General features: G+C 39.0%; 1 protein-coding gene across 1 annotated transcript in view; it reads right to left on the reverse strand.

Annotated features, from left to right (window-relative positions):
• LOC137255163 (proline dehydrogenase 1, mitochondrial-like) overlaps positions 1-25517 on the reverse strand; it is a 48676-nt gene extending 23159 nt beyond the window's left edge. The window contains exons 1-6 of the mRNA XM_067792581.1: positions 25200-25517; positions 18010-18218; positions 17362-17399; positions 6420-6566; positions 5841-5905; positions 5100-5287 (exon numbers count right to left, since the gene is read on the reverse strand). Coding sequence (XP_067648682.1) covers positions 5100-5287; positions 5841-5905; positions 6420-6566; positions 17362-17399; positions 18010-18218; positions 25200-25496 — 944 coding nt within the window. The 5' untranslated portion in view covers positions 25497-25517. The remainder of the gene's footprint in view (positions 1-5099; positions 5288-5840; positions 5906-6419; positions 6567-17361; positions 17400-18009; positions 18219-25199) is intronic.
• Positions 25518-27308: the final 1791 nt, after the last annotated feature.

A 27308-nucleotide genomic window follows, 5' to 3' on the forward strand; every position in this document is an offset into this window, starting at 1 on the left:
ATGGCCCAACCAAAGCCTTATTTAGTAAATAAGGCTTTGTAGAGACATTTCTTGAAAGTGGTCCAGAACTGTCATTCCCTATACTACTTGATTATATAGACTTCCAGGACAAAAGGCAGGGTGTGCAACCCACCTCGGGATCCATCTACATTGGCAGAGGACAGAGGGTGCACACTCTTGAGAGTACACTTCATTTTCACAAAAGCTTCAGTTGTGATTATATAGACTTCCAGGACAAAAGGTAGGGTGTGCAACCCACCTCGGGATCCATCTACATTGGCAGAGGACAGAGGGTGCACACTCTTGAGAGTACACTTCATTTTCACAAAAGCTTCAGTTGTGATTATATAGACTTTCAGGACAAAAGGCAGGGTGTGCAACCCACCTCGGGATCCATCTACATTGGCAGAGGACAGAGGGTGCACACTCTTGAGAGTACACTTCATTTTCACAAAAGCTTCAGTTGTGATTATATAGACTTCCAGGACAAAAGGTAGGGTGTGCAACCCACCTCGGGATCCATCTACATTGGCAGAGGACAGAGGGTGCACACTCTTGAGAGTACACTTCATTTTCACAAAAGCTTCAGTTGTGATTATATAGACTTTCAGGACAAAAGGCAGGGTGTGCAACCCACCTCGGGATCCATCTACATTGGCAGAGGACAGAGGGTGCACACTCTTGAGAGTACACTTCATTTTCACAAAAGCTTCAGTTGTGATTATATAGACTTTCAGGACAAAAGGTAGGGTGTGCAACCCACCTCGGGATCCATCTACATTGGCAGAGGACAGAGGGTGCACACTCTTGAGAGTACACTTCATTTTCACAAAAGCTTCAGTTGTGATTATATAGACTTTCAGGACAAAAGGCAGGGTGTGCAACCCACCTCGGGATCCATCTACATTGGCAGAGGACAGAGGGTGCACACTCTTGAGAGTACACTTCATTTTCACAAAAGCTTCAGTTGTGATTATATAGACTTCCAGGACAAAAGGCAGGGTGTGCAACCCACCTCGGGATCCATCTACATTGGCAGAGGACAGAGGGTGCACACTCTTGAGAGTACACTTCATTTTCACAAAAGCTTCAGTTGTGATTATATAGACTTTCAGGACAAAAGGTAGGGTGTGCAACCCACCTCGGGATCCATCTACATTGGCAGAGGACAGAGGGTGCACACTCTTGAGAGTACACTTCATTTTCACAAAAGCTTCAGTTGTGATTATATAGACTTTCAGGACAAAAGGTAGGGTGTGCAACCCACCTCGGGATCCATCTACATTGGCAGAGGACAGAGGGTGCACACTCTTGAGAGTACACTTCATTTTCACAAAAGCTTCAGTTGTGATTATATAGACTTCCAGGACAAAAGGTAGGGTGTGCAACCCACCTCGGGATCCATCTACATTGGCAGAGGACAGAGGGTGCACACTCTTGAGAGTACACTTTATTTTCACAAAAGCTTCAGTTGTGATTATATAGACTTTCAGGACAAAAGGCAGGGTGTGCAACCCACCTCGGGATCCATCTACATTGGCAGAGGACAGAGGGTGCACACTCTTGAGAGTACACTTCATTTTCACAAAAGCTTCAGTTGTGATTATATAGACTTTCAGGACAAAAGGTAGGGTGTGCAACCCACCTCGGGATCCATCTACATTTGCAGAGGACAGAGGGTGCACACTCTTGAGAGTACACTTCATTTTCACAAAAGCTTCAATCGTCAATATATAGACTTCCAGGACAAAAGGTAGGGTGTGCAACCCACCTCGGGATCCATCTACATTGGCAGAGGACAGAGGGTGCACACTCTTGAGAGTACACTTCATTTTCACAAAAGCTTCAGTTGTGATTATATAGACTTTCAGGACAAAAGGCAGGGTGTGCAACCCACCTCGGGATCCATCTACATTGGCAGAGGACAGAGGGTGCACACTCTTGAGAGTACACTTCATTTTCACAAAAGCTTCAGTTGTGATTATATAGACTTTCAGGACAAAAGGTAGGGTGTGCAACCCACCTCGGGATCCATCTACATTGGCAGAGGACAGAGGGTGCACACTCTTGAGAGTACACTTCATTTTCACAAAAGCTTCAGTTGTGATTATATAGACTTCCAGGACAAAAGGCAGGGTGTGCAACCCACCTCGGGATCCATCTACATTGGCAGAGGACAGAGGGTGCACACTCTTGAGAGTACACTTCATTTTCACAAAAGCTTCAGTTGTGATTATATAGACTTCCAGGACAAAAGGCAGGGTGTGCAACCCACCTCGGGATCCATCTACATTGGCAGAGGACAGAGGGTGCACACTCTTGAGAGTACACTTCATTTTCACAAAAGCTTCAGTTGTGATTATATAGACTTTCAGGACAAAAGGTAGGGTGTGCAACCCACCTCGGGATCCATCTACATTGGCAGAGGACAGAGGGTGCACACTCTTGAGAGTACACTTCATTTTCACAAAAGCTTCAGTTGTGATTATATAGACTTTCAGGACAAAAGGTAGGGTGTGCAACCCACCTCGGGATCCATCTACATTGGCAGAGGACAGAGGGTGCACACTCTTGAGAGTACACTTCATTTTCACAAAAGCTTCAATCGTCAATATATAGACTTCCAGGACAAAAGGTAGGGTGTGCAACCCACCTCGGGATCCATCTACATTGGCAGAGGACAGAGGGTGCACACTCTTGAGAGTACACTTCATTTTCACAAAAGCTTCAGTTGTGATTATACAGACTTTCAGGACAAAAGGCAGGGTGTGCAACCCACCTCGGGATCCATCTACATTGGCAGAGGACAGAGGGTGCACACTCTTGAGAGTACACTTCATTTTCACAAAAGCTTCAGTTGTGATTATATAGACTTCCAGGACAAAAGGTAGGGTGTGCAACCCACCTCGGGATCCATCTACATTGGCAGAGGACAGAGGGTGCACACTCTTGAGAGTACACTTCATTTTCACAAAAGCTTCAGTTGTGATTATATAGACTTTCAGGACAAAAGGTAGGGTGTGCAACCCACCTCGGGATCCATCTACATTGGCAGAGGACAGAGGGTGCACACTCTTGAGAGTACACTTCATTTTCACAAAAGCTTCAGTTGTGATTATATAGACTTCCAGGACAAAAGGCAGGGTGTGCAACCCACCTCGGGATCCATCTACATTGGCAGAGGACAGAGGGTGCACACTCTTGAGAGTACACTTCATTTTCACAAAAGCTTCAGTTGTGATTATATAGACTTCCAGGACAAAAGGCAGGGTGTGCAACCCACCTCGGGATCCATCTACATTGGCAGAGGACAGAGGGTGCACACTCTTGAGAGTACACTTCATTTTCACAAAAGCTTCAGTTGTGATTATATAGACTTCCAGGACAAAAGGTAGGGTGTGCAACCCATCTCGGGATCCATCTACATTGGCAGAGGACAGAGGGTGCACACTCTTGAGAGTACACTTCATTTTCACAAAAGCTTCAGTTGTGATTATATAGACTTTCAGGACAAAAGGCAGGGTGTGCAACCCACCTCGGGATCCATCTACATTGGCAGGGGACAGAGGGTGCACACTCTTGAGAGTACACTTCATTTTCACAAAAGCTTCAGTTGTGATTATATAGACTTTCAGGACAAAAGGCAGGGTGTGCAACCCACCTCGGGATCCATCTACATTGGCAGAGGACAGAGGGTGCACACTCTTGAGAGTACACTTCATTTTCACAAAAGCTTCAGTTGTGATTATATAGACTTCCAGGACAAAAGGTAGGGTGTGCAACCCACCTCGGGATCCATCTACATTGGCAGAGGACAGAGGGTGCACACTCTTGAGAGTACACTTCATTTTCACAAAAGCTTCAGTTGTGATTATATAGACTTCCAGGACAAAAGGGAGGGTGTGCAACCCACCTCGGGATCCATCTACATTGGCAGAGGACAGAGGGTGCACACTCTTGAGAGTACACTTCATTTTCACAAAAGCTTCAGTTGTGATTATATAGACTTCCAGGACAAAAGGCAGGGTGTGCAACCCACCTCGGGATCCATCTACATTGGCAGAGGACAGAGGGTGCACACTCTTGAGAGTACACTTCATTTTCACAAAAGCTTCAGTTGTGATTATATAGACTTTCAGGACAAAAGGCAGGGTGTGCAACCCACCTCGGGATCCATCTACATTGGCAGAGGACAGAGGGTGCACACTCTTGAGAGTACACTTCATTTTCACAAAAGCTTCAGTTGTGATTATATAGACTTCCAGGACAAAAGGTAGGGTGTGCAACCCACCTCGGGATCCATCTACATTGGCAGAGGACAGAGGGTGCACACTCTTGAGAGTACACTTCATTTTCACAAAAGCTTCAATCGTCAATATATAGACTTCCAGGACAAAAGGCAGGGTGTGCAACCCACCTCGGGATCCATCTACATTGGCAGAGGACAGAGGGTGCACACTCTTGAGAGTACACTTCATTTTCACAAAAGCTTCAGTTGTGATTATATAGACTTCCAGGACAAAAGGCAGGGTGTGCAACCCACCTCGGGATCCATCTACATTGGCAGAGGACAGAGGGTGCACACTCTTGAGAGTACACTTCATTTTCACAAAAGCTTCAGTTGTGATTATATAGACTTTCAGGACAAAAGGCAGGGTGTGCAACCCACCTCGGGATCCATCTACATTGGCATATATGGGCATCCTTGTCCATCAAGAGAATTACATTTCAGTTCTGTTTGGACATGTATTCCTTGAACCCACTGCACTTTGTTTTGGAAGTTATATTGGCAACTTGATATCATTAAGCACTATGACCATAAAGATGCTGGTCAGAGCTTATCTTCCATAACCCATGCTTGTCGTAAGAGGGGGCTAACAGAATCGATGGTCAGGTTCTCTGACTTGGCTGACACATGTCGTTGTATACCAATTCCTAGATCAATGACGCTTATAATATCAATCACTGGATTATCTGTTTCAGATACAATTATTCACAGGTCGTTATCATATAGCTGAAATATTGCTGTGTGCTACACTAAACAACTAACAAACAACCACTATGCACTATATTCTTGCAAAACTATTTGTTTGTCTTACCCATCCTTGGTGACGTCAAGCACCGAAAACCATTTCTTAGACTCGTCTTGAGTGATACGAATGTTCATCCTCTGCAACGCTTCCAGGAAGTGTTCTTCCTTCACACTCTTGGTGCTGATGTCCCCCTCCACCCCACAGATGCTGTCAAACACATTACGGATCGACACCAACACTGCTGTCATCTGCAGCTGGAAGAAGAAACACAAAGGTATTCTTCATATATTCCTCCATTCCTTATGGTGCATGTTGCTTAGAATATAACTATTTGTCAAAAATATCAAAAACATAAAATAAATAAAAACTATTATCAAAATGACTTTCCTCATCAGGATCCTCTTGAAGTCATTCAACTGCTGTCATGTTGTTTTGGTATTGGTGGCAATTGTGAAAATTTAATTCAGTTGAGAAGAATGTCAATGGCTAGCTGCTGATTTGTTTGTACCTTGACACAAAGTGTTTTTTCTTACCCATCAAGCAATACCCTTTCTCCAGTGTTACAGTGAGTGAGTGTGTTTAGTTTTACATCACTTTTAGCAATATCCCAGCTATATCACTGCCGGGAACACAGAAATGAGCTTCACACATTGCGCCCATTTGGAGAATCAGAACCAGATCTTCAGCATGACATTCAAACGTTTCATCTACAAGACTACCCAGCCATTCTTCAGTATTACAGAGACACACATATATCACTACCAATGACTATCAATTACATTGACAATACTGTGTGACTTGCCCTACCAGAAGCTGAGGTCGACCTAGGGCAGTCAATTTCACTGCAGCCAGACCTGACTTTTCCGTCGCATCTACAAAATAAATCATATTAAAGTTGAACTTTTATATTAATTACTCCCCACACTTAAAATCATGTTAAAGCTGGGTACATTTTCACAATGTGATTGTATAATGTATGTGAATCTGTGCTTCAATGTAGTAGTCACTAGTTCAGATAGTTATTGTTTCTTCGTGGAACAAAAAACATGTGTGACAGGTGAGAATTTACTTGATACAGAAATTGTAGGTGTTTACCAGATACAGCATCACTACAGGTGTGTTTCAGGGGAGTGTTAACCTGACACAGCATCTGTGCATTTACAGGTATGTTACAGGTGTGTTTCAGTGGAGTGTTTACCTGACACAACATCTGTTCAGTTACAAGTAATGCATTAAGTTACAGGTGTGTTTCAGAAGAGTGTTTACCTGACACAGCATTTATACAGTTACAGGTATGTCACAGGTGTGTATCAGAGGAGTGCTTACCTGACACAGCATCTATACAGTTACAGATATGTTACAGGTGTGTTTCAGCTGAGTGTTTACCTGACACAGCATCTATACAGTTCATAAAGGTCTCCAAGTTGTTATCACACTGAGCCTCATCCTCATAGAAGTATGTTCTGGCGCTGATAACCTTCTCACGGCGATCACCAAACTCCTTGTGTGCTCGGTAACGAACATCTCGCTCAGCTGATAACACAAAAAGTCACACATGGTCATAAAAAGTTTACCATTTTACCAAAGTTGTGTTTACTAACTTCTTCAATTGTTTCACAAGCGTATCTGGTAAACACCTATGAATATTTAAGAATGTAACATGGACACCTCACACATGTTGGCAGTGTTCAAGAATACTGTCTGACCCTCTGACAAATCTGGCAGATTTGCCAATGGTCAGACAAAAGTCCCCAACCTGTTGGCCCCATTGTCTGACTGAATATATTGCAATGACTTTGTCTGAAGTTGTTATTTGTGGCATGTGACACTTGTTCACTGTTTATAAATCTATGTTTATAATGTTTGTCATTATATAATGTTAATAATTTCAATGATAATTATGAGAAATGTTAAATCTGGAATGTGTGTTTAATTTTATTCTGTGGGTCCTCTGAAATTTCAGTGGGTCAGACAGACATCTGAAACTTACAGGACCCAGTGTTTTGTTACTTTGAAACACCATTCATAAACACTGTGTTGGAGAATCAAATTAGGGATGTTGGTGCAATGAGCAAGCACTTTAACCATAAGGCCATCCCCCAGTACAAAAGAACCCGTATACAGGTACTTGTGCATTCTATACATCAAAGAAAAAGGATTTAGATTCAATAAGACAAGAAATTATTTCACATATTCCTTAAAAACCCGAATTTTATAGTTATGTTTACTTTCCAACTTCACATACTGGATACATGGGGTTTGTGATTTTTTCTAAAAACTTGATGGAGTTGCTTTTCACACTGAAAATAAATAAAAAAAAAGCCTTGCAAGATTGGAAAAAGAATAATATGCCATATCCATGCAGGCCATATCAAGGACAGATAATTCATAAGCCTGTTCGTATTTGGAAAACAAATGATCATTAAAAAATCTCAAACTATACTACAGACTCTACAAACAATCAAATGGTTGATCCCTTACGAGGGAGAGTTAAAATTATATAAACTAGTAAGTCAGTCTTGACCACAACACCAACAAAGGTCATGGTGCGGTGGGGTAGCCTAGTGGTTAAAGCATTTGCTTTCCATGTCGAAAATGCGAGTTTGATACCCCACATGGGTACAATGTGTGAAGCCCATTTTTCGTGTCTCCAATGGTGGTCCTGCTATAGCATTGCTGAAAGCGCCATAAAACCATTCTCGCTCACTCCTCACTAAGGACGAAATGACCTATGTAAAAGTCACATGTCACTCAGTGGGATCAGTATGACAATAGCAACACAGTCATGAGTCATCCGGTCCTGCTGCTATCAAATATATCCTGGTTGTCAGAATTAACAATCTGGGCCAAATACGCTTCACATTTGTGTTGCAACTAGCATGAGTGCAAGTTAATCGGTGGGACTGACCATAGTCTCAGTGCTTTTCACTTCAGGCTGTTTATGTTTGATTCAGTGTTTCCTATCTCACAACTGCATGGAATTTCATTCCATCATGAAAATGTAATTTACTAGTATTAAGTAAACTTGATATGTTATACTTATCCTGACTCAGTTTTCACTGCTGAAAGTTTATATTTTTTGTTTTTCTGAATTTTGTCCTCAGAAAACCTAAAGGCAGGAGGAAAAAAATAATATGACAATTTATGAAGAGTATATGGAGCGAAAAACAAATCTAAAACATTTTTTCTTGTAAGTTTACTTTTTTGGCCAATAAAAACTATTTTTTTAATTTTTTTTTGTTTTTTCTTATTCTTGAAAAATCACAGCAGACAGATCCATAAAACAAGAAAGCAAATTGGTCTGATAATACTTTTTGTATTTTTTGCACTGATGCCTTGTTCAGCTCTTTGACTGATGCTGTCACAACCAAGTTATAAAAACAGTTTCAGGCAACAACAGGAGACAATGACAGATCATCCAGGTCAGTATGTCTGACCTCCCAATCCTGCTAGGTGCCCCTTACAACAGCCACAAATTATGAACAACAATTCTAAAACTGTTTTTCAAAAATGATGTTTATATTTTTAATCACAAGTTATTGCATTCAATATCAATGGAAAATGCAAACAAATGTTATGCACTGTCCAAAGCAACTGAATAAAGTGTCTTTAAATTACAGTATGACAGAAACTGATTCAAGCATAGCATATAGCAACATTTCAGTGTATATGCAAACACTGTTATTGAGTAAGTGATAGCATATACACCTGTGTTAGCTATAGTATCTACACCAAAATACTGTATCTATTGTAATGAAGAGGTTGTTTATCCATAACAATTAAGAATCTTCATCATACTAGCTCAAAAGGCCATATAAACAAAATTTTAGTACAGTTAAGTATTATTATCACTGTGAGGTAAATACAGGTCTGACTGTCTGAACTGACATTACTTTGTTCACCCACATTTAATAAATCAGCTTTTACATTGGTATCTCTCCACAAAGCTACCTTAGCACTATACTTATCATAAGCCATTGGGAGTTACAGAAATCTTTGCACTAATCTCGCTGTGGAACAAGCATCCAGACTATAGCAAATCCTACACTTAGAAACTAGAATAATTGTCACGTGCCTAGAAAACTTTTCTAAGAAAATCCCATGTTTGAAAACACAAGAAGTGTGAAACTGGATATGAAAAACAAAGTTATTTAACTTCATGTTCATGAACTATTCAGAAACTGAGTGTCGCACAGTCCCTGAACTACATATTTTCCTTACTGTTTGCCCTCCCTTCAATTTAGTCTGTCCTTCTAACCTTACCTTCAATGTAGTCCATCTCAGAGTCTCTGAACCACATTATTTTCCCTACGGCCTAGCCCTAACTTCAATGTAGTCTGTCTCAGTCTCTGAACCACATTATTTTCTCTACCCAGCCCTCCATTCAATGTAGTCTGTTTCACAGTCTCTAAACCAATTATTTTCCCTACTGACTAACCCTCTCTTCAATGTAGTCGGTCTCATAGTCTCTGAACCACATTATTTTCCATACTGACTAACCCTCCCTTCAATGTAGTCTGTCTCACAGTCTCTGAACCACATATTCTCCTTACTGTTTGCCTTCCCTTCAATGTAGTCTGTCGCACAGTCCCTGAACTACATATTCTCCTCACTGTTTGCCCTCCCTTCAATGTAGTCTGTTGCACAGTCCCTGAACTACATATTTTCCTTACTGTTTGCCCTCCCTTCAATGTAGTCTGTTGCACAGTCCCTGAACTACATATTTTCCCTACTGACTAACCCTCCATTCAATGTAGTCTGTCGCACAGTCCCTGAACTACTTATTTTCCTTACTGTTTGCCCTCCCTTCAATGTAGTCTGTTGCACAGTCCATGAACTACATATTTTCCTTACTGCCTTGCCCTCCCTTCAATGTAGTCTGTCGCACAGTCCATGAACTACATATTTTCCTTACTGTTTGCCCTCCCTTCAATGTAGTCTGTCGCACAGTCCCTGAACTACATATTTTCCTTACTGTTTGCCCCCCCTTCAACTTAGTCTGTCCTTCTAACCTTACCTTCAATGTAGTCCATCTCAGAGTCTCTGAACCACATCATTTTCCCTACAGCCTAGCCCTAACTTCAATGTAGTCTGTCTCAGTCTCTGAACCACATTATTTTCCCTACAGCCTAGCCCTAACTTCAATGTAGTCTGTCTCAGTCTCTGAACCACATTATTTTCTCTACCCACCCCTCCATTCAATGTAGTCTGTTTCACAGTCTCTGAACCACATTATTTTCCCTACTGACTAACCCTCTCTTCAATGTAGTCGGTCTCATAGTCTCTGAACCACATTATTTTTCATACTGACTAACCCTCCCTTCAATGTAGTCTGTCTCACAGTCTCTGAACCACATTATTTTCCATACTGCCTAACCCTCTCTTCAATGTATTCTGTCTCACAGTCTCTGAACCACACTAGTTTCCCTCCTGACTAACCCTCCCTTCAATTTAGTCTGCCTCACAATCTCTGAATAACATTATTTTCCCTACTGACTAGCCTTCCCTGCTATTTAGTCTGTCTCGGAGTCAGTGAACGACATTATTTTCCCTACTGCCTAACCCTCCCTGCAATGCTAAAGTTCTAAATGAAGCAATAGTTGGTTTCTTCAGGTTCTGAATCTCCCAACTGACTAAGAATCCTTTTCAATTTAAATGGTGGCTATTTGTTACAATCAAAAGACATATTCAGGAATATAGCGTTAGTCTAGAAAAACTGTGATGTGCATGGATTTCACGAATGATAAATATTCATGTCACCTTTTACATGGGTCCCTCTGCACATACCAACTCAAACTTATCATTTTCACAATGTAAAACATATTCAAAACACACACCACAACATTGTAAATTTACACACGAAAGAATTATTCTAGGTTAACAAAACAACATACTCTTTTCACAACACCCATTATACCAATGGACATACTCCTTCACTTGTAATTACACACTGTCAAATTAAACAACATATGCAACAAATATTTGTCAGATCATATCAACATGATTATTCTAAAGACATGTACTGAATGTAGGATGATAATATTTAAGTAAACAATATATCAGTGTACACAACATAAATAAGATCTTAAAAATAAATTTGCTAGTAAGGCCTTGCAGTATGACCCTAACGGTATGCTGTGCAGTGAATAAAATATTAGTGCATTTAAAAAGGATCACAAGCTAAGAGTGAGCACGTCATCATCAGTTACACGTCTATGAAAAAGGATCACAAGCTAAGAGTGAGCACGTCATCATCAGTTACACGTCTATGAAAAAGGATCACAAGCTAAGAGTGAGCACGGCATCATCAGTTACACGTCTATGAAAAAGGATCACAAGCTAAGAGTGAGCACGGCATCACCAGTTACACGTCTATGAAAAAAGGATCACAAGCTAAGAGTGAGCACGGCATCATCAGTTACACGTCTATGAAAAAGGATCACAAGCTAAGAGTGAGCACGTCATCATCAGTTACACGTCTATGAAAAAGGATCACAAGCTAAGAGTGAGCACGTCATCATCAGTTACACGTCTATGAAAAAGGATCACAAGCTAAGAGTGAGCACGTCATCATCAGTTACACGTCTATGAAAAAGGATCACAAGCTAAGAGTGAGCACGTCATCATCAGTTACACGTCTATGAAAAAGGATCACAAGCTAAGAGTGAGCACGTCATCATCAGTTACACGTCTATGAAAAAGGATCACAAGCTAAGAGTGAGCACGTCATCATCAGTTACACGTCTATGAAAAAGGATCACAAGCTAAGAGTGAGCACGTCATCATCAGTTACACGTCTATGAAAAAGGATCACAAGCTAAGAGTGAGCACGTCATCATCAGTTACACGTCTATGAAAAAGGATCACAAGCTAAGAGTGAGCACGTCATCACCAGTTACACGTCTATGAAAAAGGATCACAAGCTAAGAGTGAGCACGTCATCACCAGTTACACGTCTATGAAAAAGGATCACAAGCTAAGAGTGAGCACGTCATCACCAGTTACACGTCTATGAAAAAGGATCACAAGCTAAGAGTGAGCACGTCATCACCAGTTACACGTCTATGAAAAAGGATCACAAGCTAAGAGTGAGCACGTCATCATCAGTTACACGTCTATGAAAAAGAGCATAAGTGTCAAATCTGTGAAATAGAAAACTAATTCAGCATATACTGTTACATTGAGACTGAAAATACAGTGAAATAGTGTTAAATTGTGAAACAGAGAAAACAAATACGTAAATATTATCTACAATCCGAATCTTTTCTGTATTTCTCCTGAATCTTCACAATGGCAGAATAAGGCCAGACCAATTATATTTCTTGTTTTATGGATCCACCTGTCATATTTTTTCCAAAATTAAGAAAAAAATAAAAATTAATTTTCTGCACTCACAAAATAAAATCCAAATGTTTTTATTAGCCAAAATGTGTAAATTTTGAAGAATTTTTTTTCGAATTATTTTTGGCCCAATATACTGTTCATACACTGCCAAAGTAAAATACTTTGAGTGTTCAGAAGGAATATTACTTTGTTTGGTGATTATATTTAAGCCTTTAAGCTTTCTGTGGACAAAAATCTGTAAAACAAGAAATATAATTCATCTGGCCTAAGTACGTACTTTCCTTAATTGTTTGATGCCTATATTTGCAATGAATGTTGTATGATTTTTTAGAGAATACCTAACATAAACTCTATTTGGGATTACACTGTGATGTTCAGATTCAAGTACATGTTCAGGTTGAGTCCAGCAGGATTTGAACCCATACTCTCCCAGCAAAGTACCTTATCACCAGCACACAAAGATAGTAGTTAAACCTCATCAACCACAAAACCAAAGTCTCAGTATGACCATGTACTTTGAGCTGTTACTGATATAACCAGGAACAACTCCTTGTTTTACTTGTAGTGGTAGTAGTAGTGGTAGTGGTGGTAGTTCTAGTAGGTGTGGTTGTGGTGGTGGTGATGGTGGTGATGGTTGTGGTCATTTAGTGGTAGTGGTTGTGGTTTTGGGTTTGGTTGTGGTGGTAGTGGTGTTTGTAATGGTAGTGTTAGTGGTTGTGGTAGTGTTAGTAGAAATGGTTGTGGTACTGGTTGTGATTGTGATTGAGATTGTGATTGTGGTTGTGGTGGTGGTAATAGTGGTGGCTGTAGTGGTAGTGGTGATGGTGGTAGTGGTGATGTGGTATTGGATGTAATTGTGGTAGTGGTAGTGGTAGTGGTAGTTTTAGTGGTGATGGTAGTGGTGGTTGTGGAAGTGACGTTTGTAGTGGTAGTGGTGAGGGTGGTTGTGGTAGTGGTGGTTGTAGTGGTAGTGGTAGTGGTAGTGGTAGTGGTAGTGGTTGTAGTGGTAGTGGTTGTAGTGGTTGATGTATTTGAGGATGTTGATGTAGATTGTAGTTGTGGATGTTGATGTAGATTGTAGTTGTGGATGTAGTTGTGGATGTGGATGTAGATCGTGGATGTGGATGTGGATGTGGATGTGGATGTAGATCGTGGATGTGGATGTGGATGTGGATGTGGATGTGGATCGTGGATGTTGATGTGGATGTGGATGTGGATGTAGATCGTGGATGTTGATGTGGATGTGGATGTGGATGTGGATAATGACTAGGGTAGACTTCTCATAATGTTTGACACACCACTGATTAACTATTCACAAACAGACACCTAATCACAATTCATAACATGAATTCATTTCAAAGTAATTATGAGCAAACCATTTTGAAAATAACATACACTCAGTCTGCTTCAGCAGGAATTGTTCTTCGTAGTGCCATCTGGTGCAAGATGAAAAACAATGCAAGAGAGTATTCTTACTATTGTGAACCGAAACTGCCACATTGACATTTAGTTATTCTAACAACAGCTGGATATTTGAAAGTTATTTATATATTCTCTGTATAACTATATATTTAATATTTCCAGTGTTTCCAGTCAGTCACTGACATAGCTACATTCAGAATTAGTGCATGACTCCCTTTTGGACAGAGGTGGTTTGGTAACCAAATGGTCAAAGTGTTCATTCATCTCTGAAGGCCTGGGTTCAATTCTCCATATGGGTACAACGTGTGTCCCTCATCATGATATTGCTCGGATTTTTATGTGTAAAACCCAACTCACTCTCTTACTCATCTTTGTTGAGGTGAATCTAGTGGTATGACTGTCTTTGAGACCCAAATGGTGTTTAACATGGTAGTGGTGATGGTGGTAGTGGTAGTGGAGTTTATGGTGGTGGTAGTGGTAATGGTGTTTGTGGTTGTGGTTGTGGTTGGGGTGGTAGTGGTGTTCATAATGGTAGTGGTGGTGGTAGTGGTGTTGTGTAGGCAGGATTCTGGACAGATAGGTCTGGTTTTCTGACTGTGAGTGATAAGGCCCAGATAGTGTGTTATATGGTGATTGTAGGTAAGTCCTGATTGCAAAGATCTTTGTCAATCCTTTTCTCTCGTTTTTTTTTTTTTGTTTTTGTTTTTTGTTTTTGTTTTTATTTCATTCAATATCCTTATCAGCAATAAACTTTTCAGTTTTGAAAATATCACCTACTATTTTTAGAAATGTATCCAGTGATAACTTGGTGTTTTAATACTTGATACATGGATGTATTTTTAACCAGCAAGAAGTATATGGTTTATGAAGTCAGAATCATTTCCTCCAATTAAGCCTGTATATTTTGTCAGAGTAAATTTTTAATTGTCAACATATTCTTTCAGTTTCAGCCAGAATGTTTTGACACATTCACAATCCCAATAAATATGTATCCAATTTTCAGACACAAAGTTACAAAATGAGCAAAGTTCATCATCAACTATTAGTAATTTCACTTTCAGTAATTCTTTTTTTTTCATATATATATTATTATGATTACATTTAAATTGAATACCAATCAATTTAGTATCTTTTGTGCATTTTCTATATTCTTTGAAATATGTTCCCCATGGGATTACAGTGTCAAAGAGTATTGTCATTTTTCACATGTTGAAGTGAAGTTTTCAGTACTTATAAGTTTATCATAGAAATATCTGGACCTTTTTGGTGCTGAAAGTAAACATATCAGTGATGTGCTAAGATAATGACTATGAACAATAAATAAATTATTTCTAATAGTACCTTTCCATTTTCTTGGTATATTTGACAGAACCTGGTAGTAATAAAGAACTGTGCCTTTGATTTTGTAAGTTTTCTTAAGTTCATTAAATGACAAAAAGTCTCTTATGGAGTGAATACCATTAAGATACCAATGTCCTAAAATAACATTACTATTTTGGAATTGATGGTTAACCAAAGGAGTTCAGGAAAGATTTTATCAATATCTGTAAAATCAGTTTTATGTGTTCTTTAAAATATTCCCCATGCTGCCAACACATCTTTCCAATAGGGATTCATTATATTCACATAATTTTCAATATTGGCTATTTAATACTGACAGTTTTAATGAGTTTATTAATACCTCTACATTAACCATTCTAAGTCACCCTTCTTTATATTTTATAATAAGTTTTGTTTGCTTTATCTTATCCTGCTTATCATTCCAGATGAATTTAATTAGTTAAGTTTAATTTATCAATGAATTCCTTTGGTGGATTTGGTAGTGAAGTGAATATAAGTACCAATGATGAGAGTGCTAAAGTTTTAACAACCGTCATTTTCCCTATTTATGTCAAATTTCTTTTCCTCCAATTCCCTAGACTTCTGGGGCGGTGGGGTAGCCTAGTGGTTAAAGCGTTTGCTCGTCACGCCGAAGACCCGAGTTCGATTCCCCACGTGGGTACAATGTGTAAGGCCCATTTTCTGGTGTCCCCCGCCGTGATATAGCTGGAATATTGCTAAAAGCGGCGTAAAACCAAACTCCCTCCCCTCCCTCCCCTAGACTTCTATTCATAATTTCTAGTCTTTTTCTTGTACTAATTACTCAAAAGTTATTCAAGTTAGGATTAAGCTTTATTCCTAGTATATCAAAATCCCCACTGTGCCAATCAAGCTTAAGATCCTGCTATAACATCATGTTACTACCTGCCATTGAGCCTATCCATATTGCTTTAGTCTATGTTTATTTTTAAACCAGACATTTTGTAGAAATTATTGAGGGTGTCAATTGCTACGTTTAAGCTTTCTTCACATCCATGAAGAAATAATTCAGTATCATCTACATACTGTATGATTTTATGTTCAGTATTATTCAATGTAATTCCATTTACTGCACTGTTGTTACGGATCATTATTCCTAAAATTGCTGCCACTAAAAGGGATATGTAGGGAGAGACCGGGTCACCTTGTCTAAAACCCCTTTCATTGTGAAAAAGTGAGATAAATGACCATTTTGTATAACACAAGATGTAGGATTATTGATTAATATTTTGATCCATTTTCCATATTGGGTCCAAAGCCAAATTTTCCTAGAATTATGAATTCTTTAGAGACAGTGTCAAAAGCTTTTTCAAAGTCAATAAGTAACAACAGTCCCTTTTTAACTCGTAATTTTGCTTCAAACATAATGTCGTATAACAGTTTAATGTCAAAGTTGAATCCTACATATTCACACACTCAGCACAGATGTGAGGAAGCATAGTTCTTGAAATGGCAGTAAATAACTACACACATTACTCTGACATCAAGCTGAAACATAGCATTACATGTGTCAGTTTGCCTTTTCAATCTGGTGCTAGTTATCCTCTAACATATGTGATGCCTTCAGGAGAGATACAGGTTTACACAGTACACGGAGGATAAAACACTTACCATCACCTGGAGGGCAGAGAGAATAATCAAATATTGAACCTTTTTCACACATTCAACAAAAATAGGATTTTGGAGAAAAGACAGATTTAATTCTAACCGTTTTGAAACTTTACACTGTACTAACCCCATTCACATTCAACTATCAATAAAACATACTGTCTGCCCATACATACAACAATCCATGATATCCAGTCTAAGCCCATCCATCCATCCATGATCCAACTACCTGTCCATCCATACATGCTTATGTACATGTATCTGTCCATCATCCAACTACCCATCCATTCATCCATCCATTATTACTATGAACCTTTTATCCAGTTGATTATCAATACATTCATCTATGATGCATCCATCATCAACTACAGAAGAAAACCTCTAACCACCCACCCATCCATCATTATGACTATCCATCTATTCACCCATCAAGTATGCATCCATGCATCTATCCATCACTGAACTACCTATCCATCAAGCATCCATCTATCCATCCAGTTATCAATGAGTTAATAAATGTATGCATCTATCCATCAATGCATCAAACTATATCTACGCATACATCCATCCATGAGTCTTTATGCTTTGCTCTCACCTGCTGCAGCTTCTGTCTCTGTCTCGGACACACAGCTCCTGAACAACAGAAAGACACAGGTAGTGGTTTAGGGTGTGTTTTAGGGAGTAGCTTGGGTACTTTAAATAGTGAATAGGATAGTGAATTGGGAAGACTATTCATAACGCTTCACCCACCACTGAATAACTATTCACAAACATAAATGAATTCAATTTTTGTGAAACGAATTTATCTAAAAATCCCAGCAGAGACAATAAGTCTTATTATGTTGTTGTAAGAGGAGGAAGCACAGATGGCTACATCATCAATATGCATCATGCAGACTTTTTGAGATACAGGTTTTCTGACCTAGATCAAAGTATTTACTGTGAGATAGCTGAATATTGATGAAATCAAATCAGGCCTGCAATATACTTTTCAAATCAATTTTCAAACAATACATATGGCATTATTTTACTGTATTGCTGTACATTAGGTAAAACAAATATTTCAAGCTTCTGTTACATTTGCATTACAGAATCCAAAAATCTGCACAAAATCTGCTAACAAAATTATTTCATCTATGCCAGTTCAATATTTTCCATGGAAGGGCACTATTTCCATCTCTGTCCTATAACCCTTGGATTTACCTCCTAGTAAAATCTCCCTACAAACAGATTAAAGACTCACAGCATCTCCGCTTCCTTGGCTTCATCACTACTCAAGTCCTTCTCCACACTGTAATCCAGGATTGACTTCACCCCGAATTCACGATTACGGCTGATGAGTGGTTTGATGTCATCATGGTCCTCCCCAGCCACGAAGTGACCGTAGAATGTCGACTTCATCATCTTCCTGAACAATGTGCCACCCAGGAGTTTCCGTGACCATTTCAACAGCTGAAACACACATTGTCATGTGTCATGGGTAACGACTCACTAGTTTCTGTTGCACTTCAAGCAACGGCAAAAAAAGTGGTGGCAATTATAGTGTGTTTCGTACAGTTGTGACAATATATCATAGTATTGATAATCATGATACTTTATCGGACGACAAATACAGCAATACATATCGCTGACCTTAAAATTGTCAATTGACTGTTACATCAAAATTTACACTGTTACTTGATATTAAAATATACATTTTTAAAGAAAATAAACAAAGATAGCATATTGTGATGTGAATCGAATCATATCGTATTGTTCGAGGATATCTCAATATGTATTGTATTGTGAATTTTCTGTATCGTCCCACCTCTTTGTGTTTAGTATAACCAATTTGTTTTTATTAGAACTATGATGCTAGTTAGAGTGTATGAGAGTAGATCTATGCAGTTTTTAGAAACATCCCAGAAATGTGACGTCAAGGGACACCAGAATTGGGTTTCACTCACTGCACCCATGTGGGGAATGGAACTTGGGTTTTCAGCATGATGAGCGAACACTTTTACCACACTGGTTATCTCACCATCACTATCCTGGTCAGACATACACTTTATCAACTTCAAAATATTAGCGGTAGGTGTCTTGGTTATCGTAGTTGGAATGAGTGAGTTTAGTGTTAGCAAGAATTTCAGCAATATCACAGTTGGGGACACCAAAAATGGGCTTCACACGCTGCACATATGTGGGAAATCAAACTCGGGTCTCCAGTGTCCCAAGCAATTGCTTTTACCACAAGGCTACACCACCATCCTCAGCCAAGTTACTATAAGACACACACTTTATTGATTCAGTGTAGATTTCCTTCATTTTGCCACTGAAATCTTCACACCGTCCGTTGCCATGATCTCCATGTAACATAAAAATTTGCAACCATGTTAAATATTCATGACACTCATGACAAGAATATATCCATGTCATGAGAGAGAGCGAGAGAGGGAGGGAGAGATATGAGAGGAGGTCAGCCAGAGACAGAAAGTGAGGTGTGTGTGTGAGAGAGAGAGAGATATGAGAGGAAGTCAGCCAAAGACAGGAAGTGAGAAGGCATGTGTGTGTGTGAGAGAGACAGATAAGGAGATCAGAGAAATTCAGCCAGAGACAGGATTAGTGAGAAGGTGTGTGAGAGAGACAGGGGGAGAGAGAGCAGAGAGAGAATAAAGGAGAGTGAGATAGAGAGGGAGAGACACACAGAGAGTGAGGAAGGAAGACACTGACAAAAACAGGGAGACAAAGACAAGGAAGGAGACAGAAAGAGACAGAGAGAGAGAGAGATCAAATAAAACACCTAAATAATTCTGATCTCTACCAATGGTTCTATTCAGTAAAAATGTTTTCCACCTGGATCTTGACACTGACATAAACAAAAGCTGTTACCAGTAAATCTGATACGTGTTCATTTCATTTATCACCAAAGGATCTTTTTTGAGAACTGGCCCGATTCATAATATTAGCAGTTTTACCAGTGCCAGATGCTGGAGTCTTTTTTCTAATTTTGTTCAATTTAGTTAGCTTAGCTTGTAATAGTCCTTAGTAATAGAGACAAGGAAACTCAAAAGCTTTTGGCACCAAAGGTATGAGAGTCTTGTAAAGTTCTGTTCACTCTAGTAAACTAATATCTGAATTAGAAACAAATCCAAATCGTCCACTTAGAGGTTAAAGTATTCACTCATCACACTGAAAACCCCAGGTTCAATTCCACACATGGTACAAATCACTGAATTAGAGACCATATATCAGTACAATATGTGATGCTTATTTCCGGTGTCCCTCACCATGAAATAACAGTTTCTGAAATATTGCTAAAAGCACAGCAAAACTTCACTCAGTAACAGGGCCAAATTCACATGAGTAACTGGCACCAACTTTTTTAGCATAGAGTCTTTGAATGGCATTTAGAAATATGATACACATAAAGACACAAGTTTTTCATGGATAACAACTTCTTTTATTGTGAAGAGTAACGACGTTTCAAAGTATATTCTTTCTTCTTCAACAGGTGAATGAAACAATGGAGTACAACGAGCTATTTATGTACATGTAGAAACAACAACAGTATGACAAAGGAAGCCAGTAGTTAATTGGTGGATGGACAGGAGTGGAAGCCGGGCGGGTTGTTTACCCAGGCATGATTGGTAAGACAAACAATAGGAAGCCAGATGGGGTGGGGTATAATGGACATGGGAGTGTTAATCCAGGCATAACAGGCACAACACTCCCTGATGAAGAAGTAAGGATATACTTCGAAACGTCGCAACTTTTCACAATAAAAGAAGTTGTCATCCATAAAAAACTTGTGTCTTCAACTTTTTTAGCAGTAAACATTCTGCTTTAAACATGAGACATGAGTTTGCTGTGCACTGTCGTCCCTATACCAAGACGGATGTTTTGACTGGGCTATTTAGTCAGGCATCAGTTACCTCCCATTAATGACACGCTAACCCGGTCACTTCTACGCGAGACGATTCGCGCGGTTTCGAAGAAAGTAAACATGTTTCAACACAATAACAAACAGGTGTGCGTTGGTGTGCATCGAAAGCTGCATATATATTATGAATCTACGATAAATGAGCTTTCAGAAAATACTAAATGTAAGTTTCTGAAAATTATGCACATAGGTGAAATTCGCAGTTGAATATCGCCAATTTTTGCTCAAAATTTGCACATTTTTGTCATTTTTTGACAATTTAATTTCCTCTTTTTATGTTTTCATTCACGTCATCCAATAACTTGACCATCTGTCAATGACTGTAGCAAATTTTGTTTAATTATTTTCACAAATAACAATTTTAGACATGTTTTTGTGTGACATGCAGAATTTCTCTCTCTGTGATCAGGGAGTCACGCGTATGAGTGACCCCCTCTCAGGTAGTCACTTGTACGCGTAACGGGAGACCGTCTCGCGTACACGTTACGTCCTCTACTGTATACAGGGTAGCTCCCGGCCTGCAAATGACTGCATGTAACTACTGTCAGAACACATCATCTAACAGCCTAATATTCTACACATGATCTAGTCTTGCCAAGTTATGCATGACAGTTGATGTTTAAATTCGCAGCTTAATGACTGTCACAAGACAGTCACATCCTCTACAACAACAAATAAAAACAGTGAGCACTCAGCTATACCTTATAATTTCAAACAATTACTAGAAATGTACCATTTTTCACTGAATATACTATTTCATTTCACATTTTTTCATGTTGTTTTTCGTTTGCTGACCACACTGAAGACCCAGGTTTGACCCCCCAAGTTTGCTGTCCCCTGGCGCAATTTTGATGGAATATTGCTAAAAGTGGTGTAAAACTAAATTCACTAACCCAAATTTTTGTTTGCAAATGTAGTCAGGTGTCATTATTTCACATCCCTCCCCAACCTACCATTTGTTATTATTGACACTTTTGCGGTTATTGATATTTTTTGCCAGCCGCACTTGTGTTGTTGTTTTCACACCTCATCCTTGACCAATCCTGTTCAGATGAAGGATAGCTGTCCATATCATGTGTGTTCAAGGCTGCTTTACAATGTATGTTAAAAAATGCATTACCAAAGGTACAGAAGCTCACCTATCATTCATATAGTCCAAACCTCAAGTTTTCTTTGCTAAACCAACTTCTCCTGAAACATTTTCACCTTTACAGCATACTCTTTAGAATTTGTGTATGTACTCATACAAATGTTCTGTTAGGACATCTCTTGATGAATTTAGTGCCAAGATATCAAATTTATTAAATTTTCAACATTTTAAGACCATGTCACTGTGAAAATGAACGATTGATAATCAGAGGTTGCTACTTGCTTGTACAGAACAATTACAAAGTTCATAAATGATATTAAACATTCCTTGCAATGGTATTAAGGATGGTGGGGTAGCCTAGTGGTTAAAGCATTCACCTGTCACACCAAAGACCCAGGTTCTATCTGACACATAAGTATAACGTATAAAGCCCATTTCTGGCATCCCCTGCAGTGATATTGCTGGAATATTTCTGAGAAGTATTATTATTATGAATAAAAACTAGAATGACACAGCGTAAGCTGTTTTGTGAAACAAAATGCAGCAATTTTAGTTTGCATTGATCAGGTGTATTATAAGTATGAACCATTTTCTTATCAATACAGTCAAACAATTTGACAACTTAGCCAATGTTCAGGTTTAATTAATTCACACTTCTTAATCCCTTTAAGGACCCCCCACCCCCCCACCCCATCCCCTTCTCTACTTCCCACCTTTAAGTCTTTTATCCCCCACATAGTAATGCATCTATTGTCTACCATGAGTGGTATAACCACTTTTATGCCCTGGTTATGTCCCAGTACAATACATTATTCTTGGTTTTTCACCTGAAGTGACAAAGGTTGACCTGTTTTCCACTTCAGTAATTTCATGTGACAACTCAAGGTGACACACAAAATGGTGGAATATACAGGGCACTATCATTACAACACAGGGATATTTGGGGAAAGAACAATATACTGGCAAAAGAGTGAGTTAAAATTTTACATCTCATCAGCAATATAAGACTCAACCATATTGTGACAAAAAAAACTAGCAAAAGAACACAAAATTCACCTATATGGCCATGTGATATCTGATCACACTGATTAAGTCAGTGAGTGGGCGAATTTAGTCGTACATCGTTTTAAGTAATCTTCAGGCAATATCATGTCAGGGACACCACAGAAGGGTTTGACACACTGTTCGAGAATTTGAACCGTGGACAAGTGAAGACCGCATGACAAGTGAAGACTTTAACCACTAGGCTTGCCCATCAAACCCATACTAATTGAGATGATGTGATCAACATTTAATATCAGATCATATTGACTGTGAGGAAAAGGTCAATATTTGATATGAGATCGTATCAGTTGAGTGAATGGGGTCAACATATGACATCAGATCATATTGACTGATTGGAATGGGGTCAACATACGACATCAGATTAAAGGTGAAGGAACAAGTTTTATGGATGATCAACTTCTTTATTTTCACAATGGTGATGTTTTGGTATGGATTCTTATACCGTTTTCAAGCGTCTTAAAAACGGTATAAGAATCCATACCGAAACGTCGCCATTGTGAAAATAAAGAAATTGATCATTCATAAAACTTGTTCCTTCACTTTTAGCTCAGCAACTTCTAAAATGCCTCTAAAACAGACATCAGATTATGCTGATTGAGTGGATGGGACAACATTTGACATCAGTCTATAGTGATAGAGAGGAAAGGGTAAAAGAAAAATATGATATCAGATCATACTGATTAAGCAGATGGGGTCACCATATGATATTAGATCATACTGACTGAATGGATGGGTCAACATATGATATTAGATCACATTGACTGAGTGGATGGTTCAACATTTGATATCAGTTTATATTGACTGAATGGATGGTTCAACATTTGATATCAGTTTATATTGACTGAGTGGATGAGATCAACATTTGATATCAGTTTATATTGATTGAGTGGATGGGGTCCACATTTGATATCAATTTATATTGACTGAGTGGATGGTTCAACATTTGATATCAGTTTATATTGATTGAGTGGATGGTTCAACATTTGATATCAGTTTATATTGACTGAGTGGATGGGGTCAACATTTGATATCAGTTTATATTGACTGAGTGGATGGTTCAACATTTGATATCAGTTTATATTGACTGAGTGGATGGTTCAACATTTGATATCAGTTTATATTGACTGAGTGGATGGTTCAACATTTGATATCAGTTTATATTGACTGAGTGGATGGTTCAACATTTGATATCAGTTTATATTGACTGAGTGTGTGGTTCAACATTTGATATCAGTTTATATTGACTGAGTGGATGGGGTCAACATTTGATATCAGTTTATACTGATTGAGTGGATGGGGTCAACATTTGATATCAGTTTATATTGATGGAGTGGATGGGGTCAACATTTGATATCAGTTTATATTGATGGAGTGGATGGGGTCAACATTTGATATCAGTTTATACTGATTGAGTGGATGGGGTCAACATTTGATATCAGTTTATATTGATGGAGTGGATGGGGTCAACATTTGATATCAGATCTGACCGCTTAAGCGGAAGATGTCAACACATGATATTTATGGGCAACATTTTATATTTAGTTGTGGTTGGAGCAGGGAAGTAGAGGTACTGTTTGCTAAAGAATCATACCAAGCTTTTGAAACTGGAATGGGTGGAGGTAGTTTATTATCTTTTGGTGACAGATAGACTAATTTGCTGACAGATAGTTCACGACATATGTACTGCAGGGTTGAATGAATTCCAATGTCAAATCTGAAAACGTTTTGTAACACAATATTCAGATATTGCTAGCTAATATTTATGTCTTGTATGAATCATTCAAATGAATGTTTTATTTTCTCAGTGAGAAATTAACCAAATTATTCATAACTATTAATGCTCTACACTAGGTTGTACACTGAAATACACATTAGCAAACAGATGTTGCCTTGGTCGAACACATGTGTTCACCTAAAGAAATATGTGCAGCAGAGCAGTGTATGTAATGAACTATATCATCTGTATCCTAACAAGCTGATGGATTCAAACCTGTCTCCAATGGCAAGATAAACACATGTGCAAGAGTGTTGTGTACTGTGCGAGTCTTCAGAGCACTTAGATATCTTAACTGAGGTGACTAATATGTCTCGCTTCACTGAACTTGCGGGTATCGATCAATTAGGTCAGTTATGTTAGTGGTTACAGTCTGTTAATCCAAAACATGACACAAAATTCACTTCAATTTCTTCCCTGGACTTATATTTTCATTTGAATTAGGTCTACCCGTATTGTACTGTCTAAGTTAGATTTACCGACAGACAGTTTAATTTCTTGAGAACACATGATTATATTGTCTCTGCATGGTTTCTCGCAACGTCACGGCTATAAGGCATTTTAACAAAACTAAGGCATACTCACAACTATTTGATTGTCAACAAGATAATTGATGGAGCAGAGTTTGAACACAAGTAAGGCCCGTGCGAGTTCCGATGTCTTTTTGCTTCTATAGGCTTCTCTTGCATTTTCGAAAGTCAAATCTACGGAAGGGTGACCATCGTTACATAAATCAGCCGGCTTTCCTCCACTGCTATTTTTTTCTAAAATTGCCGTTGATGCTTCTGGTTTTAAATCCACCCCGGTTTTGGTCACGTTTGTTCGTATGCTCCATTTTCCTGGTCGAAATTTAGATAGGTGCGATATATACCTCAACGCCATGATTTCATCACCATTCACAAGTCAACACTGCCAAGGGAGGTAACGTGCTTGTTTATGTAGTAATGTAGTAAAGTCAGTTTCATATAACTGGGCAAATCTGATCCGCTTGGGTGATTCTGCGACCGGCACCATTGAAGCGAGACGAAGATACAAATTGACAAAGTTTTTGCATCTAAAATGTTCGTAAACCTTAAATATGTGAAAAGACATGCGAGAAGCATCCACAGTTAGAGAGCATTCAAAGAGGATGTATCTAAATGTTATTTTAAACACGTGTTAATTGTTTTATTTGTTGGGTTCTGCCGCACGCAGCAATAGTTCCGTTAAATTTGGGCGGTCTGTAAATAATCAAGTCTGGGCCAGACAATCCAGTGGTCAGTAGTAAGACAGACACAATTGGGATACGATGACATGTGTCAGCCAAGTCAGATCACACGATACCGTTAGTCGCCTCTTACGAGATCGAAGCATGGGTTACTGAATCGCATCTAAATTGTAGATCGATGCTCATGATGTTGATCACTGGAATCTCTGGTCCAGATTACATTTTGCACAATCCGTCGCCATACAGCTGGACTATCGCTGGGTGCGCCGTTAAACCACTCAATTATTCAATCTCGTAAAGCTTTCTTCACCACAACCAATTATTAGTGTTGGTGTTTCAATACGTTTTGCAAAATATAAGATATATGTAATGAAAAGGAGTCTTGAAACTTTGTTCATTTTTAGAGCCTGTAGTAATCAAGACTTGTTACAATTCTACACTAGACTAACCCTTAGTTTCTGAATAAATATAAATTTGATCGTAACAGTTTTTGATAGTAACTATTTAAATTGAAAAGAAATCAGCACGAATCTATTTTTTCGGCTACTAATTACCTTTATCATGAATTCAAACAGGCTTGAGCAATACCTGTGTAGACAAATATTTGAATATCGTGGGCACGATTCCCTTTGAACATACAAATGTACAACAGAGATTCTACAGGATTTTCGTTTTTAGAACATATTTCCATGAAAATCAGACATGAGTACTTGGTGAGGTAGCCATCATTAAAAGTTTGCAAGGGTTCATGCATGTGCTGCCACCATAAAATTTTCGATCCCGAAACCCGAAGTTGGATTCGAACCACGTACGTTTGTGGTGCCCTTAAGTGCACAATGGTCTTAAGTGCACAGAAAGTATTAATATTCATCAGTGGGCGGAGATACCATTGTGCATTTAAGGGCACAACATACGTTGTGATCAGAAGTCGGACGCCTTGTCCACATAACCACAGATGTTAACCCAGTTTTCATGCTGACAAGGTAAGGATGATATCTCTCTCTCTCTCTCTCTCTCTCTCTCTCTCTGTGTGTGTGTGTGTGTGTGCGTGTGTGTGTGCGTGTGCGTGTGTGTGTGAGAGAGAGAGAGAGAGAGAAAGGGGGAGGGGGACGCCTTGGGAAGGCGACAAGGTTCAAGGTTCAAGAGAGGAAGGAGGAACAGAGTGTCCGAGGGTGAGGACGAAAGAATCAGATTCCACGTACGTCTGTCTCTGCCTTTTCAAAACCATGAAACGACGAGGACACTATCATCGCCAGATGTTCGACGTTTACTTGTGTCTTGTGCCACGGCCGTTTAACACAAATATTCATTTGGTTCTAAACTTGAGACAATATACCTCTTAGTAAATTTTAGTAAACTAAACTTACTCTTTCACTTATCTTAATTACTGGACTCCTGTGAACATCCATTCCTTCTCTCGGAAATCCACAACATTTCTAGAGGTCATCCTCGTTTGATACTTTATACTGAGTAGACAACCATTTGAA

Source organism: Haliotis asinina, chromosome 1 (assembly GCF_037392515.1).
Source record: "Haliotis asinina isolate JCU_RB_2024 chromosome 1, JCU_Hal_asi_v2, whole genome shotgun sequence".
Lineage (NCBI taxonomy): Eukaryota > Metazoa > Mollusca > Gastropoda > Lepetellida > Haliotidae > Haliotis > Haliotis asinina.